Consider the following 15,689-nt stretch of genomic DNA (forward strand, 5'->3'; position numbering starts at 1 on the left):
AAAAATTAAATTATGATCTATAACGGAGAGCTTTGTTTCTGTTTTGTAAGTATATATTTATTCAATGCGCCATGAAGGGGAATTGGGAATTCTAAAAAAGATATTGAAAAATATTTTTGAAAAAATAAGGGAAGCATTTTTAATGAACAGCCCCAGAGCTTCGATAACTCAGGTGGGACCAACTACGTCCCCTTTACAAATTTTATAATCATTCATTTGCTTTCTGAAATAATTTTATTACAGAACTTTATAGTCCCGCAGTGGACTGATCGTAAAGACATGGTTCCCTGTAGAACACTGAAGTCAAGTATCACTGGTTACGGTCAGTAAGCGGGTGGGTGAACACTTTCATCACCCTGCGTAGGGACTGAAGGTGAGCAGTCTTCGTTAAACTGTTCTACCGTAAGTGCCCAACTTCATGCACAGGTCGTCGGGCTGCCAAAGCAGGGGAGCCACCCCCTCCACAGACGATCAAAATTGCGATGGCATGTCTCCTGACAACAGATGTTTCCCAAACCGTCGCCAATTGCCCATTGTGCTTCTCTAGAGTGACGTAAATGAAGTACCTACCTACCTACCAAAACTATATATACTTAATAAATTATTACGTTTGAAACGCGCCAAGGAAGCAAATAAAAAAAATGAAGCTTTATTTCCCTCCTTCTCACTTTTTACTTTTCTGACCAGGACCACAGGTTTCTAGAAGCATGTTTCTTCACCTGTGAAGTGAGTAAAGTCCCTCTTCTAACCCCCTCTTCTCCTAAGTAAATTCAAGACACGGTTCCCAGCAGATCACCGAAGTCAAGCATCACTGGCTACGGTCAGTGTGCGGGTGGGTGACCACTTGGACCGAGGGTGTGCGGTATTGGTCCTCGTTAAACTGTGCTACCGTAAAGTGCTCGACTTCGCGTGTAGGTCGTCGGGCTACCGTAGCGGGGGTGACATCCCCTCCGCAGCGGATCAAAATTGTGATGGCATGTCTTCGGATCATCCTCCGGGATGTTTCCCAGACTGTCACCAATAGCCCATTGTGCAGCTCTAGTGCGACGTATATTAACAACAACAACAACAACCTAAGTAAATTCAAGACGGAGACTCACCTCAGAAGAGGGGGAAAACTTCCCATTTCAGTCGCGGAACAGGTATTTCATGTTAATTTAGTAATTTCAAAGTTTATTCTTCTAGTTGTTGTTATAGCTGTGAATTATTTACGTCGCACTAGAGCTGCTCAATGAGTTATGGGCGGCTGTTTGCGAAGCCTTTCTGAGGATGATTCGAAAACTTGCCATTACCAATTTCCTCCTGCAGAAGAAATGGTACCCCCGCTTTGGTACTCTGACGATCTGAGAGTGAAGTTGAGCACTTTACTATGGAACTGTTTAACGTGGACCACACACGCATTACCACACACCATCGGGCTATTCGAAGGCTGATCAAAGTGGTCACCCACCCGCACTCTGACCGCAACTTTGGTGGTCTGCTTGGAACCCTGTCTTAGCGAACAGTCTACTGCGGGACTACTCTTCATAAAATAGTGTAGCACGTCGTTTAAATTCTATCACTATATAAAAATAAGTTTTTCCTTTTGTTTGGTTTTTATTTTATTTTATTTATTTACTAATTTTTTATTTAATTTTTGCACACAGGCCGGGCAAGTTTGAACATCGTGTTCAAATTAAACCAACCATGTTGACGTTGGTAGCCTATGTTATAGGAGCATTAACTTCATTAACTTATATTTAAACGGTAACCTCAACTGTTTTTATTTCTTTAAATTGTTTATTTACTTTTGCAAAATAATTGGTGCCTTTCATATAGTTAGATATTATTCACGTGTACATTAGTTATGTAGTAAAGTTTATTTCTTTAAAGTAAATAAAAACACTTATAAATCAAACAACATGATGTGATAATTTGTTTTACTAATGTCAAGTGTTAGAAAGTTATATTTTTGGCACACTTTTTTAGTATCTATATCCAAGTAATAAGTGCAGATACTTAATCGTAAGGAAAAGTCTTTCTTTCAAAACAAGCTATTTGTAATTTTAAAACACTGATCATTTTCTAAATAAAATGTTTTTTAGATTTGTTCTTGATAAAACTAGGTTTTTATTTCACGCTTGATAGCTTATAATCCATTTAGTTTCCCTCTCGGTTTGAATTTACGTCATTTTTTCTAAATTTTAATTTACGTATGCTACAACTGTGTACTCTTATTAAAGTTATTAACTTTAACTTACGCTTATTATTTATTGTTGAAGTTATCCGATACGTATATTACAGACGTGATAGCATTATAAATGGTGCTTGTTTTCCTCCTTTGAAGTAGTAAATAAATGAGAATTAAAATTAAGTTTGATAAATTAAAAACAGTCCAAAAATACGTTCTAATATTAATAATTTTTATTTCCATAGTATCTTGCATTGAAAATAAAATGCACAAAATTTTGAAAGTCTCAGTTTTTTTCGCAGTTTAATGATATTATATTACATTTTTCATTGGAATTACGGCCACTCTACTATTTTTACTTAGTACTATGTTTTGTACCAGATTTTGTTTTATAAAAAAGGGTTAAAATCTTAAATTGCAATTTTAAAAAAAAGGGATATTTCTGTATCTATGCCAACTACTTACTGTCAGTAAGACGTGAAAGGTACTAGCAATTTTTTTTTTTTAAAATTATGTAAAAGAATTTATGCCTTGCAATATTATATTTTTTTTAACCATTATTTATTAAAAAATAATAAATATTTACTAAAATTTATTGTTTGTTTGAAATTATCTGTGGATAGACATATTTTATGATTGTGTGCAAAACTTTTTCAGTTGACTCAAAAGTTCTCCAGATATGGCGAAACATGTGAAAAGTAAAATTAACATTAGGGGGATCCAAACTTTGAATCTCTCTCCTGATTAAACTATGGAGACCATATTTCACAGATTGCTACTTTGCCCTATATTTTGGGGGTCAGAAATCGGAATCTGTTTTTTTTAAAATAAGTATGTTTATTCCAGGAAAGTAAAATATTGTATCTGATTCCGTAACTTAAAATATCGTCTGCACTAATTAGTTAGCATAATTGAGGTTATCCAGTCGAACCATTAAGAATGAGTTCCCAGAATATGAAGATCCGATCATTAGAACAATAGTTATTCAGGGTGGTCCCTTTTTTATTTTGCCCACTGTACAGTGTTACAAATTATTAGCAAGTATAGTATTTCTTTCATACCAGATTTTTCTTTTTTTACCCTAGTAATTTCAATTTTTTTGCATTTTTTACGTTCTACATTTTTGTAGCTCTGTTAGAGTAGGTTTCATGTTTTTGTTAGATACATCTCAAACGATAAGATATTGTCAAATATATGTTCTTTTATAACCTTACTGTGTTCTTGCTCCAAAAATTATTAAAATTATATTATTTTTTGTAAAAGAAAATTGAAATAAGTGGCTAAAAATTATTCAACATACACCTATCCCAATTCTACTACATTAAGTATCTATATAAACTTATGTTATTCAGATCTATAGAATAAGTAAATCTGTCTATATTTTATTAAAATACTTAAAATGAAATAGTATATTTATAATAACAGTTTGTAAAAAATTATCTAAAGCTTATTTTAGAAAATATTGTTCTGAAACATTTATTTTGTTTGAAAATGAAAAACTGTAATGTACCATATGATAAATTATCTGTCTACCTCCAAAGTCTTTCAGTCTAGCTCCAAAATCTTTTACCTTCAATTATATGAAGAGCAGAAGATCCTATTTTCAATAGAATCTTGCTAAGCTAAACTGATATGGATTATTGATATTGCTAAAAATTCTTTTCATCCTTAATTTTAACTGTTATTGAAGTACTCTTTTTTTTTTCCATGTTATAAAGGGGGAAACTAAATATTCTGTGCTCTATCATTATATCACTATTTTATTCATTAAATGTGGAAAGATTCAAAATGTGTTTGAGCGTATAAGTTGCTATATTGTTATGCAAATCATTTTTTGACATTACAAAACTAATTTAAAAGATAAAGCAATATGACAAATTGCAAACATGCATGTGATACATACTTTTGCTGATATGCTTTATCACGATTTGTTTTTCATGAATTGTAAATCTTATTTTAACATGATGGCATTATTGATATTTGATTATGCTCAAATCTTTGTTATGTTTGTTCTTTTGCAAGCATCATATCTTTTCTAATTTTCAATATATTCATTTTAATAACTCTAGTTCTAGAAAAGGTTATGTCAATTTATTTTATCAAATTTTGCATGGTCCTCACCTAAATTGAAATATATATTTAATGTTTCTTTTATATTATTGATCGATCTGTTGTTTATTCTATAGTTATATAACTAATAATTTAAAGAGATTAATTTATAATTTTCATGAAGAATTTATCTATTTGGGTGGCAAGAGTCTGGATTTGCAGGAGTTTACTATGTATAAAAACAGCTTGTTAAAAATTATCAAAAACCATATAAAAAAATTTTACTTTCTAATTGTAACATTTTGTAATTTTTAACAATGAATAATATTGATTTCCCATGAACATAGTAAACTAAATAATTTTTCCCAATTGCCTCTGAAATATCAATTAATTTTTATACATCTTTTTTTAGAAGCATTAGGTTTGTGGGACCCGAGACAATTTCTTAATTCTTGGTAACTAAATGCAAATAGAAATCAGATTAAGCTCTCAAATTAATTTTAGGAATGATTTTTAAAGAAAACTTCAAATATTATTCTGTAATGTTGAAATATATCTTAACTTAAATTTATTTCCATTTCTAATGTTCTTTTTTTTCTTTTCTTTAAAGGTCTTCAAAAGAGTGGCAACATGCTTTCAGTTATACCTGCTAATTTTGTTAATCAAACAGCTCGTTCAAGTAATGAGCGTGAAAGAAATGTAATTGCTGCCATATTTAGTGCCATGTTGATTTTATTGCTAATTATGGCATTGTCTCTTCCAAATTGGTATTATCTGAAAGGCGGAGGCTGTAGACATCAAGTGCTTGGTGCTGAACAATTTTTGTATGTGAATCCTGGTGATTCGGGCATTATTTCCTTAAATTCTGGAAATATATCTCATGCTTCTCTGGCATATTATGGATTAAATGATGGTAAAAAATTATATTTTTTCATGCCTTGTTCAAAATTGTTTATAAATGTATTCAGTTTTAAAATTTTTATTGGAAAAGTATAAACCAAAATTATGAAAATCAATGCTGAAATCTTGCCAAAACAGTTAACTGATTCAACTTAAAAGTTATTCAGCCAATATCCTGGTTAACTGATTTAACCAATATTCAAGTTAACTCATTTTTATTAAAAAAGAAAAAAATCTCTAAATTTTTAAAAAATTCTTTAGTGTAGTTTGGGTTAATTTTGCAACCAATTTAATGTATTTACCTAACATTTAAGGATCTGTTTAACAGTTATGCAATGGTGTGGTACGTACTGTAGTGTGATGCATACAGTAATGTGAATAAAGAATTGGAATTTTGAAAAAGGGATACTATAATTTTTTCAGAAGGCATTTTAGACATGATTTGAAATAAATTTGCTACATAATGCATATATTTTGATTGCATTCCAACTGTTGCTTGATGAAGAATTGTTTAAAGTATTTACAAAATTTATGATAAATTCTATTATTAAACCACAATATTAATAAAAATAGTACATTTGTTTTTCATGAGATAATTTCAGCTTGTCAGGTGGGTGGTAACTTCACAATTTTGGTATATGAACTATATCTGTATTTGCTTTATTATGAATATTCTTTTTATTTATTTATTTTATTAAAAACATTAGAAATTTTTTCAAGAATTATGCATAGTCCTTGTTTACGTTAGTTAGCGCTATATCCAGCACTATTCTATTACATTTGGTGATTCATTTTATTTATTCCTTTTATATTTGTCATGTTAACAGCAAAATAGTTGAAAAATTTTGTAAAATTTCCTGAAGTTGAAAATTTTTTTTTCATTATCTTGGATTTGCACAATTCTGTCAACATGACTGATAATGTTGCACCCCATTACCATAATCAGTCTCAAGAATATTAGAAAATTCAAGATCAAATTCAAGTTTCACACAATCAAATCACTAGTTGAAATCCAATGCAAGCATTCAAACTTAAGATGGTATAACGTAAATCAGTTTTTAACATCAAAAAATTCAACTGACCTAGCTATTTTTTAAATTTAAAATGCAAGTTTGGTTAAGTTGCAAATTAATTTTTGTTTCTTTTGCATTTACAAAGTTTTCTCTTTTTTTTTTCTTTGGACATTTGATTTTTCAAATATTTTAGTTTAGGAATACTTTTTGTGTTGACATTTTAATTGGTAGTTTTATTAGTTGCACTCGGATATTAAACATTTCGAATATTTTCATTTCTATTTTGAATGTAGTTTTAGTGAATCCAGATACTATTACTTGTCAATTTGTGTTAGGTCATTGTCTTATCCTAATACTGAATTTGATTCTCAGCAATAAGAAACATGGTTTGTTTATGGAAATGTCTGTTCTAGGCTGTGAACTGAACACCAATGTCTGGCTCAAAGATTACTATATCTGGTTTACTTTGATTAAAACTTACATTTTCTGATACTAGGGTTAAATCCTTTGCTAAGACAAAGCAAAAAGTAATTATGATAAGAATATACGGAGAACTCAAATTTTTGATTGTAAAATTATTAGATGTGCTTTATTTTATGAATGGAAAGATATGCAGCTTTATGACTTGATAATGGCATCAAAATCATCTGAATATGAATTGTAATAGAGTACAATGATTATTCTTAAAAAATCAATTCGGAGTTTCCAAGACTTTTTTATTACATCAACTGTGCACTTTAAATTTTCGATATTTAATCTGAAACCTTTTTATTTTTATATTGAAATTTTAAAATTGTTTAACTTACGGTAATTTTAACTTCCAATTATCCCAATTATTTTTTTTAGCATGGTTTTGCTGATTAATAAAAAGTCCTTTACATCCATTAAGAAGCAAAGTGAGCATACCTGATGTGATTATGGAATATTTTAACATTTGTATTGTGACTTGAATTGTAAACCTAAAAATTGATTGTTATATTTTATTTATTTCAAAAATGCTTGAAGTATTTTAATTATCATTTTACAATAATAGCATCCTTTATATTTTACAGACATGAAGAATTGTCTTACTCCTACCATCGTGACTGTACAGAGAGTTAATATTGGCTTATGTTTCCTAACAATATTCTTCAGTTTTTGCCAGTTTTATTTTGACATTACAGGTGTTAAAAATCATGTTATACACTGTACCAGAAGATGTGCTATTGGCAGTATTTTTTCTGGTAAATTCACTGTATTTTTATCCATTTTATTAATTGTCTTGTGCTCAGCCATAAAAACAACTAAAATCTAAAAGCATTATTTTAGGTTTTAAAATTTAAGTTAACTATTAAAAATAAGCATCAAACATTTTCCCCAAAAGGTTAAATTGTGCTTGGTTTAAAATAAGTTCACAATTAATGATATTCTAAAATACATATCAAGTACGAAAGTGTTTTTAGCAATTCATGTTGTGCCTCAAAGTAATGCCGCCAGGAGAATATTTTCAATAGTTGAAGAAAAAAGAAGCATATTGAAATCAGGACAAGCATGGATCATTGGAAGTATTTTAATACAAAAGTTAAAAATTGACTGTTGTAATAAAACTTTAACTTCAGCTGAATTGAAAGCTGTAAAAAATCCATATTACATAGGAATGAAACTTTTCCGCCCTTTGCTAGATTTCTAGCTTTTTATATTTTTTTATTTTAAATTTTCTGAATATCTAAAAATACTAAAAAAAAACTTGCTACAAAAATTCGACCGTTTGTCGAAATTTTAACAAATTAATAATTTTTGAATTAATTTTAATATTATTTTATTTTATACATAAATCTATCTTTAAATAAATTATTCAGTAAACTGAAAATAATTTAAGTGCACATAATTAATCTAGAAAGAAGTGTACATAATTATCTAGATATAAGTGTACTTATTTATTTAAGAAAATAAGAATGACAGAATTAAAAAATTGAAGAGAAATTTATATAATAGGTTATATAGAAATCAAATTTTTGCATGAAGTTAAAATAAATAATAGGAATTTTAAAAAAATGAATGCTGCATGTTTTTAAATTTTAATGTTTAAAACTTATTAGTTATCCTTAAATAACTGTATAAGTCAATTGTAATTTTTTTCCCCATTTTGTGTAGTTTCTTTCTGTTGTTCTGTACTTTCTTCCAATGTCCTGGATGAACTAGGTTACTTCCAAACAAAATATCATCCATTATTATTATCAAACATATTGTTAATATTTAATACTAGTATGATTTTATAATAAAATTTTTTTGCTTTCTTTCTTTTTTGTAGTAATTTCAATTGTGACAATCATTGGTCTTTGCTACTATGTGTCAGATCTAATGGAGCAACAACAAGAACTTACAAAATTATACCCAACCACCAGAGTAGAAATTACTTTTGGTGTTAGTTACTATTTGGTAGCTACTGCTGGAATAATAGCTGTCTTAGCTACTGCTGCAAATCTTTTTAGATGTGATCATCTTACTAGAAGTAATGATGTTTCTATGCTATTAGACGATCATCAGGAAGAAACATTTTCCATTGGTTTGCCACATTCACAATCATGGTCTCATATTCATGAGCAAAATGCTGCATATTTGAACAATCTACCTCCACCTCCTCCATATACACCCTAATCAAAGTAGTGCTAATGAAATAAGTAAGCTTATAATTGTTTTCATGTAGAAATGTTACAAAATGCACATTTATAATAATGACTTTTTATTTAATATGTTATGCCCAGTTGAATTTTTTTTTTTTAAAAAAATCCTATATTTTTTATGTTTTTTTCTCCTACCTTCCAGATAGTTTTTACTTGAAGTCAAAAGTATATTCATAAAAATCATCATTTTAGTCAAAAAAAGTTTCACAGTAAGCATTTTTCCTAAAGACTTAGGCTAAAAGCAAGATTTTATTTAGATGTATGTTTAAAAGTGCATGAATCGCCAAGCCAGTTCTACTTGTTTTATTGAAAACTCAATCCTGAAAAAATGTTATTACAACTAAAAATAAAAAACTGGTTATTGTTCCTGTTATAGTATCTTGTTCTAATGCTAGAAACAAGACATGATTTTGTTTTCACCAAAAAGATGTATATTTTGTAAGTCAGAAGCAAGCATGGCTAAACCACTTATGAATAATAGGAACTATTGAAGGGGACAGGGTAGAATGAAACAAAATGTCCTTTTTTTTTTTCTTATCAAAATTTTTAAATGCTCAAAAACACAAATAATATGCACTTTTTATCGTTTTTTTTTTCTCCCCATTTAAATAATTTTTTTAGTTTTATTTGTTTCTGAATAACATCTTTATACTTAAAAGTTAACCAAAAGGTTTGTAAAAAGTAATTTTATCCCAACCGATGAATTATAATGTAATACCCCAAATAATGCAAGGAATGTTGAATTTTTCACTAAATGTAAATTTTTTATGGGCATTTGAACACAGTGCACAAATATAGAACTTGAGTAATAAAAAAAAATAAACCAGCTTAAGGTTTCATATTTTTTTTTTAATATATAGTGAATGCTTCTATTGAAAAAAAATAATTTTAAATTAAATTGACTCAAGTCAGTTTCAAAAATTAACATGTCTACTTTTTTTTTCTGTTGATCCTGAAGAGAGGGAATATGAAAGTTTAAGTGCATATTAAGTTTTTTTTTCTTCAAACATATATGTTTCTGCTGAATGGACAAGTTTAAAATTAGGTGTAAGTCTTTTTAAATAAAGTTCTTAGCATTACATTCATTTTAAATATATGTTTTATTCAACCGAATATATTTCCTTATGTTTCTGTCATTTCTCCTTGATTAAAGCAAAATTAATTATACTTTTTCTTAGTACTTCAGTGATTAGCTGGAGTCTGAATCACTGCTATGCTTAGACTCTATAGAAGATATAAATTTCACTTAAAAACAATTGCCTTTTATGTATTTATGCAGATGTTTCAATGCTGGTTATGCATAACAAGTATTCAAAGTTGCCACTCCACAGGGAAAACCTATAAAATGCAGGGAATTTGAGTTTTTCCTTACAAACTGGGAAAATACAGGGAATTTCATTTCTCATTTTTGTTTCTTAAACTCAATGTGCATTCTATGAGATTTTTGAGAATGATATTTCTGCTATACTAAACTATTTAATTTACTATAGCATTATTTGTTTTAAGTATGTTAACCTGTTCCTTATATCTTTAAGTTTTTCCAGCTATTAAACTAGTATAGTTAGCCTAATATAGGACACACAAGAGTACAGTGTTTCCTCTTAATATATTGTGCATGATTTGTAAATGGAATTATTTTTTTTTTCAGATTTGAGTGGCAACTCTGGTATTATATAATTTTATACAAATGTTATATTATGTGCTGAGGTTATAAAATATGAAATTATTTTCAACTTTCTAATGTTTATTTTTGTAATTTTGACTTTAAAGATCAGCATGCCATTATTTTACTCATCCGAAGACTCAAACTTTGGGACCTTTCTAAACCAAGCAGAAAAACCTCTATAAAATAATTTTCTAGGCCTCTGTCAGATATGCTGCTAAACTGGGCTATTGTTATTTATATACAATGTTTATAAACTCCCTAACAAGAATTAATAATTTCATGGACTTTATTTTCCTATTAAAATATTAAATATATTTTTGAATAAGTCTGAAAAATTGTTAAATATAGAAATTACATTGCAAATTCTTTGTACAAAATGCCAATAAAGATTAATACCATTAGTATTCATTGAAAAAAACATCGAAATACAGTAGAGGGCAAAAGTTTTGTCTGTTAACTTTCTTAAAAAAATATTCAGATTTTGGCTTTTTAAAAGAGTAAAAACAAATATTTTTTTTTAATCATTGTTATAACCAAATTCAATTATCGCATTATTACTTATTTATTATCGTATGTATTAAGATTTGTAAACATAAAAGGAAAAGACTGCAATATTTCCTTGTTCAAAAGTTTCATTCCAGACTAAGGCAAACTAACCTAGCGGTCTGAAATTTTTTAACTAATTAATGGCTTTTTTATGACTATTTGTCCATGAAATTTTACGTTATGTAAATATCTTGTAACAATATTGCAGTAAATATGAAGAATTCTTTTTTAACTTCAGTGCAATTTGAGTTACAGTTTTCTTGATATTTTACATTTATTTGCTTTTTTATTATACAGATGTCTTTCTTCATTGTTTTTCACTGTCGATCACTTTTAGGTTTACATTTTAAACCATATCCACTTTGATTGCTAGTAATCAGGTCATTTATAGTTGACTTTCCAAATAATACTTAAAACAAAGTTTCATTGAAGAATATGCTTTCTTCTGATAATTTTGTTATACATAAATGTAACTCCAAAGACACATTTCTATGTTTATGTAAACTGAATAATTATTACGGAATTATTAAATTTCAACTTATATTTATAAAATTTATTTCAATTAATTTAAAATCTATATCTGGCCTGGTACTTTTGAACACAAAAATATTGTAATTTGTTTTTCTCCCATTTAAGCAGCCAAAGACCGAAAAAGCTAAAAAAAATATAGCGATTGGAGGCTTTTGCTTATCATTGTAGACACAATATTGAAAAATAAAATCTTAATCAGAGGTTTCAAAAATGGGAGACTTGGCAATTGATGGGTTAACTGATTGTTCTTATAAACTGGATTATTATGTCTTTGTGGCTCAAATGGATCTCTTTTTTTTTTTTTTTTTTTTTTTAAGTCTAAGGTTTATACATGAAAACATGTTTGTTGCCACTTAAAAAAATGTTCCCTCAACAACCATACAAGTTTGTAGCTAGGAAAATCTATGTTGAAGNGTTTATGACAGTTATTGTGTCTCTTTGACTTGTATCTGCTACATTTGTAACAATAAAAATTCTAATTAGCTAAATTATTATGCAGTTTTTGTTTAGCAGTTATTTCACCTAAATATTGTAAAGTATGTTCATTTATGAGATGATTCTTAATAAAATAAAAATTCCAACTATTCAAAATGCTAAGCTCTGAGTTGCTTGAATTGAGGTGACCTATGACTTTGCATGAAAGGATTCTAGTGGCACTGATGAAATTGAAAGCTAATTTTCTTTTTATGAATTCAGGTTACTCACATTTCTTTATTTTCTTTCTTTTGTACAAATATGTATTATTATTCCGAAATTTGTATTTCTATTTTGAAAAACATACACAATCTGTCTATTTCTTTCTAGTTTTTGTGTATTGTATTTTAATTTATGGTTCTCTTTTAGGTAGCACAAGCATTTAAAATGTGATACCTGCCTTATTTTGTTACAAGGAAAGCATTTCTGTGTTAAATGCTGTGAGCGTCGAGAAGCAGAGCTTTACTACCCTTTTTTTCCAAATGGTAGAATCCAAAGATTTAACATTTGCTTTAGCTTTTGCACTAGTTTATGCAACATGCTGTTTATTTTATTCTCATAACAAGTTTAAAGAGAGAATGGTTGTTGATCTTGTGTTAAGGATCTAAAAAGATTTTTATTATGTGCCTATATAATACTGATGGCTGTCAGTGGATTTATATTTTTATTAATTGTAAACTAGAAGAAAGTATTTGGACAAATCATTGTATATAAATGATAGAATTTCTCTCTGTCGCACTCTCTCTCTCTCTCTCTTTTTTCTTTCTTTTTGCTATAAAATTTATACCAAGAAATGTACAATTAGAAGTGTTAAGCATATTAATACCTTTGTTTTCTAAAAGATAATATTCATTGACGATAATGAGTGATGGACATTATTTATGATGTAACAATTTTTTTTAATCGGTGTCAGTAACTAAAAAATTTAACTATTTTAACTTTAAATTAATATAAAGTTAAAATCTTATACTCCTTTGCTTTCAACAGAAAATTTTAGTTTATGTTTAACAATTTTAAAAAAAAATTTAATATTTGTTTTGGTGTTACGTACTGTGTCAGTTTTTATATTTATTTTTCTAACAAAAAGAAAACTTGTTTGACTTTCAATTTCAAAATTTTTGTTCCACTTGCGTCAAATATCAATTCTTACATTTCTAAATGTAATGTTTTGAGCATTAACACCGTTTTCAGCTATTAATTATAGCTATTCAGTATTCTAATTATTCTTTAAATAAGTGCATAAATTTTACTGAAGAAATTGGTATCATTGAGTTTTGACTTATATTTAATTTTCTTCATTTTTTAAAAATGACCTACATTGTAAATAGAAAAAAAATTATATAATTTTGGTTTAAATTTAATTATAATTTGTGTTTTTAAAATTAATTTTGTAACTAATAATGGAATAAAAAATACTTTTCTCGTGTTTTAGATTTTGAATAAAATCAAAAGATTTAATTTTTAAGTATTGATTTCTTTTAAATATAAAGTTGCATTAGTTTTGTTAATGTTATGTAAAGTTCATTAATACTTTTCTGTTATTTTTTAATCCTTGTTTAAGCATCATTTGGTATGAAATTTTATTTCTGATAAGTATTCTCTTTTTATATAGTTTTTACTCACTCTGTTGGATGCATTAAATCAGGAGTCTTCCACCTGATGGGCACATTAATACTTTCAGGTAAACGTGCAGGCGAACAGTTAATTTAATCCAGCAGGCAAACAATTCATTTAAATATTCAGGCAATCGGTTCATTTTTGCGTAAATTTATGATTAGTGTCGTCTTAGTCTTACATTATAGACTGAAATCAATTCAAAATATAATAAATATATTTTATCCATTTTCATTACTGTCTGAGACTGAATAAAATAATAATTCAACTGATACAATACTAAATAAAATAGACAAAGTAATTCATTAGCAAAGAAGGAAATTAGCTCATTTTTGTGTCAAATTATGTTGGTGTTATGTTAATTCAAATTATCTTATATTATCTATTTTCCTCTCTGTTTGCAACAAACTTAATATATTATATATAGGAAAAGAAGCTCATTAGCAAGAGAGGAAAAGGTTAATTTTAGCATTAAATTGTGATTTTTGCGAGTAGGAATTCTGCTAAAGATTGAATTTATTAAGTATAACAACTGCTTATCTTCTAAAGTCTTAGTATTTTCTGTTGTTTTTAACTGGGTGAAATAACTCAGGGAGCCACATCTTAAAGATCCCTGCATTAAAAGGATGATGCACCTACTCTGGCATATAGTATCTGTAAGATATGCGTTGTTTTTCAGTACATTAGTCCAACATAATGCAAGAATAATTTTAAAAATTAAAGCTACATTAAGTTAAAATAGTATATTGTTTTTACGTTACCTTAAAAGCATTTTCACAAAATTTTGTATTTATGGTATACTGCTGGCTGGTTGAATGAAAAATGAATTGCTGTCTTTAATTCTAAAATTTAACAATTTCTTAACTTTTTGGTAAACTTTGGCAATCTTTAATTCTGATTTAACCGCAGATTTCTCTTTTATTGGAATTTAAATATTATTTATTTTTTAATATTTTCTAACACAACTCACTACTCTATACCTAGCTTCTACCATACTTTTTTTTATTGAACTTAATACTTTAAAGATATAACAATAACTACATATCAAACAAAAGTTTTTTGGTTTATTTTATCTGTGATGCGTTATATTCAATGTTATAATGCTTTATCATTTCTTAATTCTGTATTCCCAATAAACTACTAGAGTAAAAATAGTTAGCATTTTCAAATACTTGTACATTTAGTATTAAAAGTTAAATAATGTGTTAGAAATTCTGAGAGTTACACTGTTTTTTATTTTCATTTTTTATAGTGTTATGAAATGTTTTGAGACTAAATTAAACACACTCTTTTTTTAATTTTTTTAACATACTTAAGTATATGTTTTAAATGTCTTTTTAAAAGTTAGTAAAAAGTATTTAAAATAAGTTGCTAGTGAAAGTGAAAGTTTTTAGCGAAAAAAAATTATACTGGTTTTTATTTAGTTTCTTAAGATATATCCTTTTTATATATTATGAAAAAGTTGTAGTCTTTGTTTTTCTCGACAATTATTTTTCAGCATAAATTAGATTTAAAACTTTCTGTAATAATTACAAAGTATATGATATAGTTTATGACAGTTATCTTTTTATTTAATGTGCTTAAATTTATGTATTTAATGTTTTCTTATTGCATTTAAAGTATACTATTAGTGAATTTATAGTATGAAGATAAGAGGAAAGTATCTTTATTTAATGCAATTTCTTAAAATGTAAATATTTTTGATGTTTTCAAGATGTACTATTCTATATTTTTCTAACAATTGGCCAATATGAATTATATTTAAATTTAACGCTCTTTTATTAATTCTTTTGTACATTTTGTTATTCACTTCTATAATTGTTTAAAAATGACTATAAGTATAAAATTTTAAATAGATTTTCTTTATCTCATCTCTTTTAAATTTTATCTAGTCTGAAATTTAATGTATTGTTTCACTTATCTGCTGCCTTAAAAATCAAAACTACTTATACTAAAAATATATGATAAGCATTTAATATTGTTAAGTAATGATCTATGTATGTTGGAATTACATGATAATGTAATAAAAGAAATTGTTTTATAGTGTGATGTATTTATTAATT

At 27.5% G+C, this 15,689-nt stretch overlaps 1 protein-coding gene across 1 annotated transcript; it reads left to right on the top strand.

The window, feature by feature from the left end:
* The first annotated feature begins 1,754 nt into the window (after positions 1 to 1,754).
* LOC107442103 (transmembrane protein 127) lies at positions 1,755 to 15,669 on the top strand. Its single transcript, XM_016055573.3, has 5 exons — positions 1,755 to 2,004; positions 4,830 to 5,132; positions 7,185 to 7,355; positions 8,423 to 8,792; positions 12,382 to 15,669. The coding sequence occupies exons 2-4, from the start codon at positions 4,850 to 4,852 to the stop codon at positions 8,767 to 8,769; spliced, it is 801 nt and encodes a 266-aa protein (XP_015911059.1). The 5' UTR covers positions 1,755 to 2,004; positions 4,830 to 4,849; the 3' UTR covers positions 8,770 to 8,792; positions 12,382 to 15,669.
* The last annotated feature ends 20 nt before the right edge of the window (positions 15,670 to 15,689 follow it).

The sequence above is a fragment of the Parasteatoda tepidariorum genome, chromosome X2 (assembly GCF_043381705.1).
Source record: "Parasteatoda tepidariorum isolate YZ-2023 chromosome X2, CAS_Ptep_4.0, whole genome shotgun sequence".
Classification (NCBI taxonomy): domain Eukaryota; kingdom Metazoa; phylum Arthropoda; class Arachnida; order Araneae; family Theridiidae; genus Parasteatoda; species Parasteatoda tepidariorum.

What these genes read in the sequence shown, in the direction of transcription:
- LOC107442103 (XM_016055573.3), top strand. Translation starts at nt 4,850, where the DNA reads ATGCTTTCAGTTATACCTGCTAATTTTGTTAATCAAACAGCTCGTTCA. An exon ending in ATATTATGGATTAAATGATG is followed by an intron (nt 5,133 to 7,184) that starts GTAAAAAATTAT and finishes TATATTTTACAG; the next exon opens with ACATGAAGAATTGTCTTACT. An exon ending in TATTGGCAGTATTTTTTCTG is followed by an intron (nt 7,356 to 8,422) that starts GTAAATTCACTG and finishes TCTTTTTTGTAG; the next exon opens with TAATTTCAATTGTGACAATC.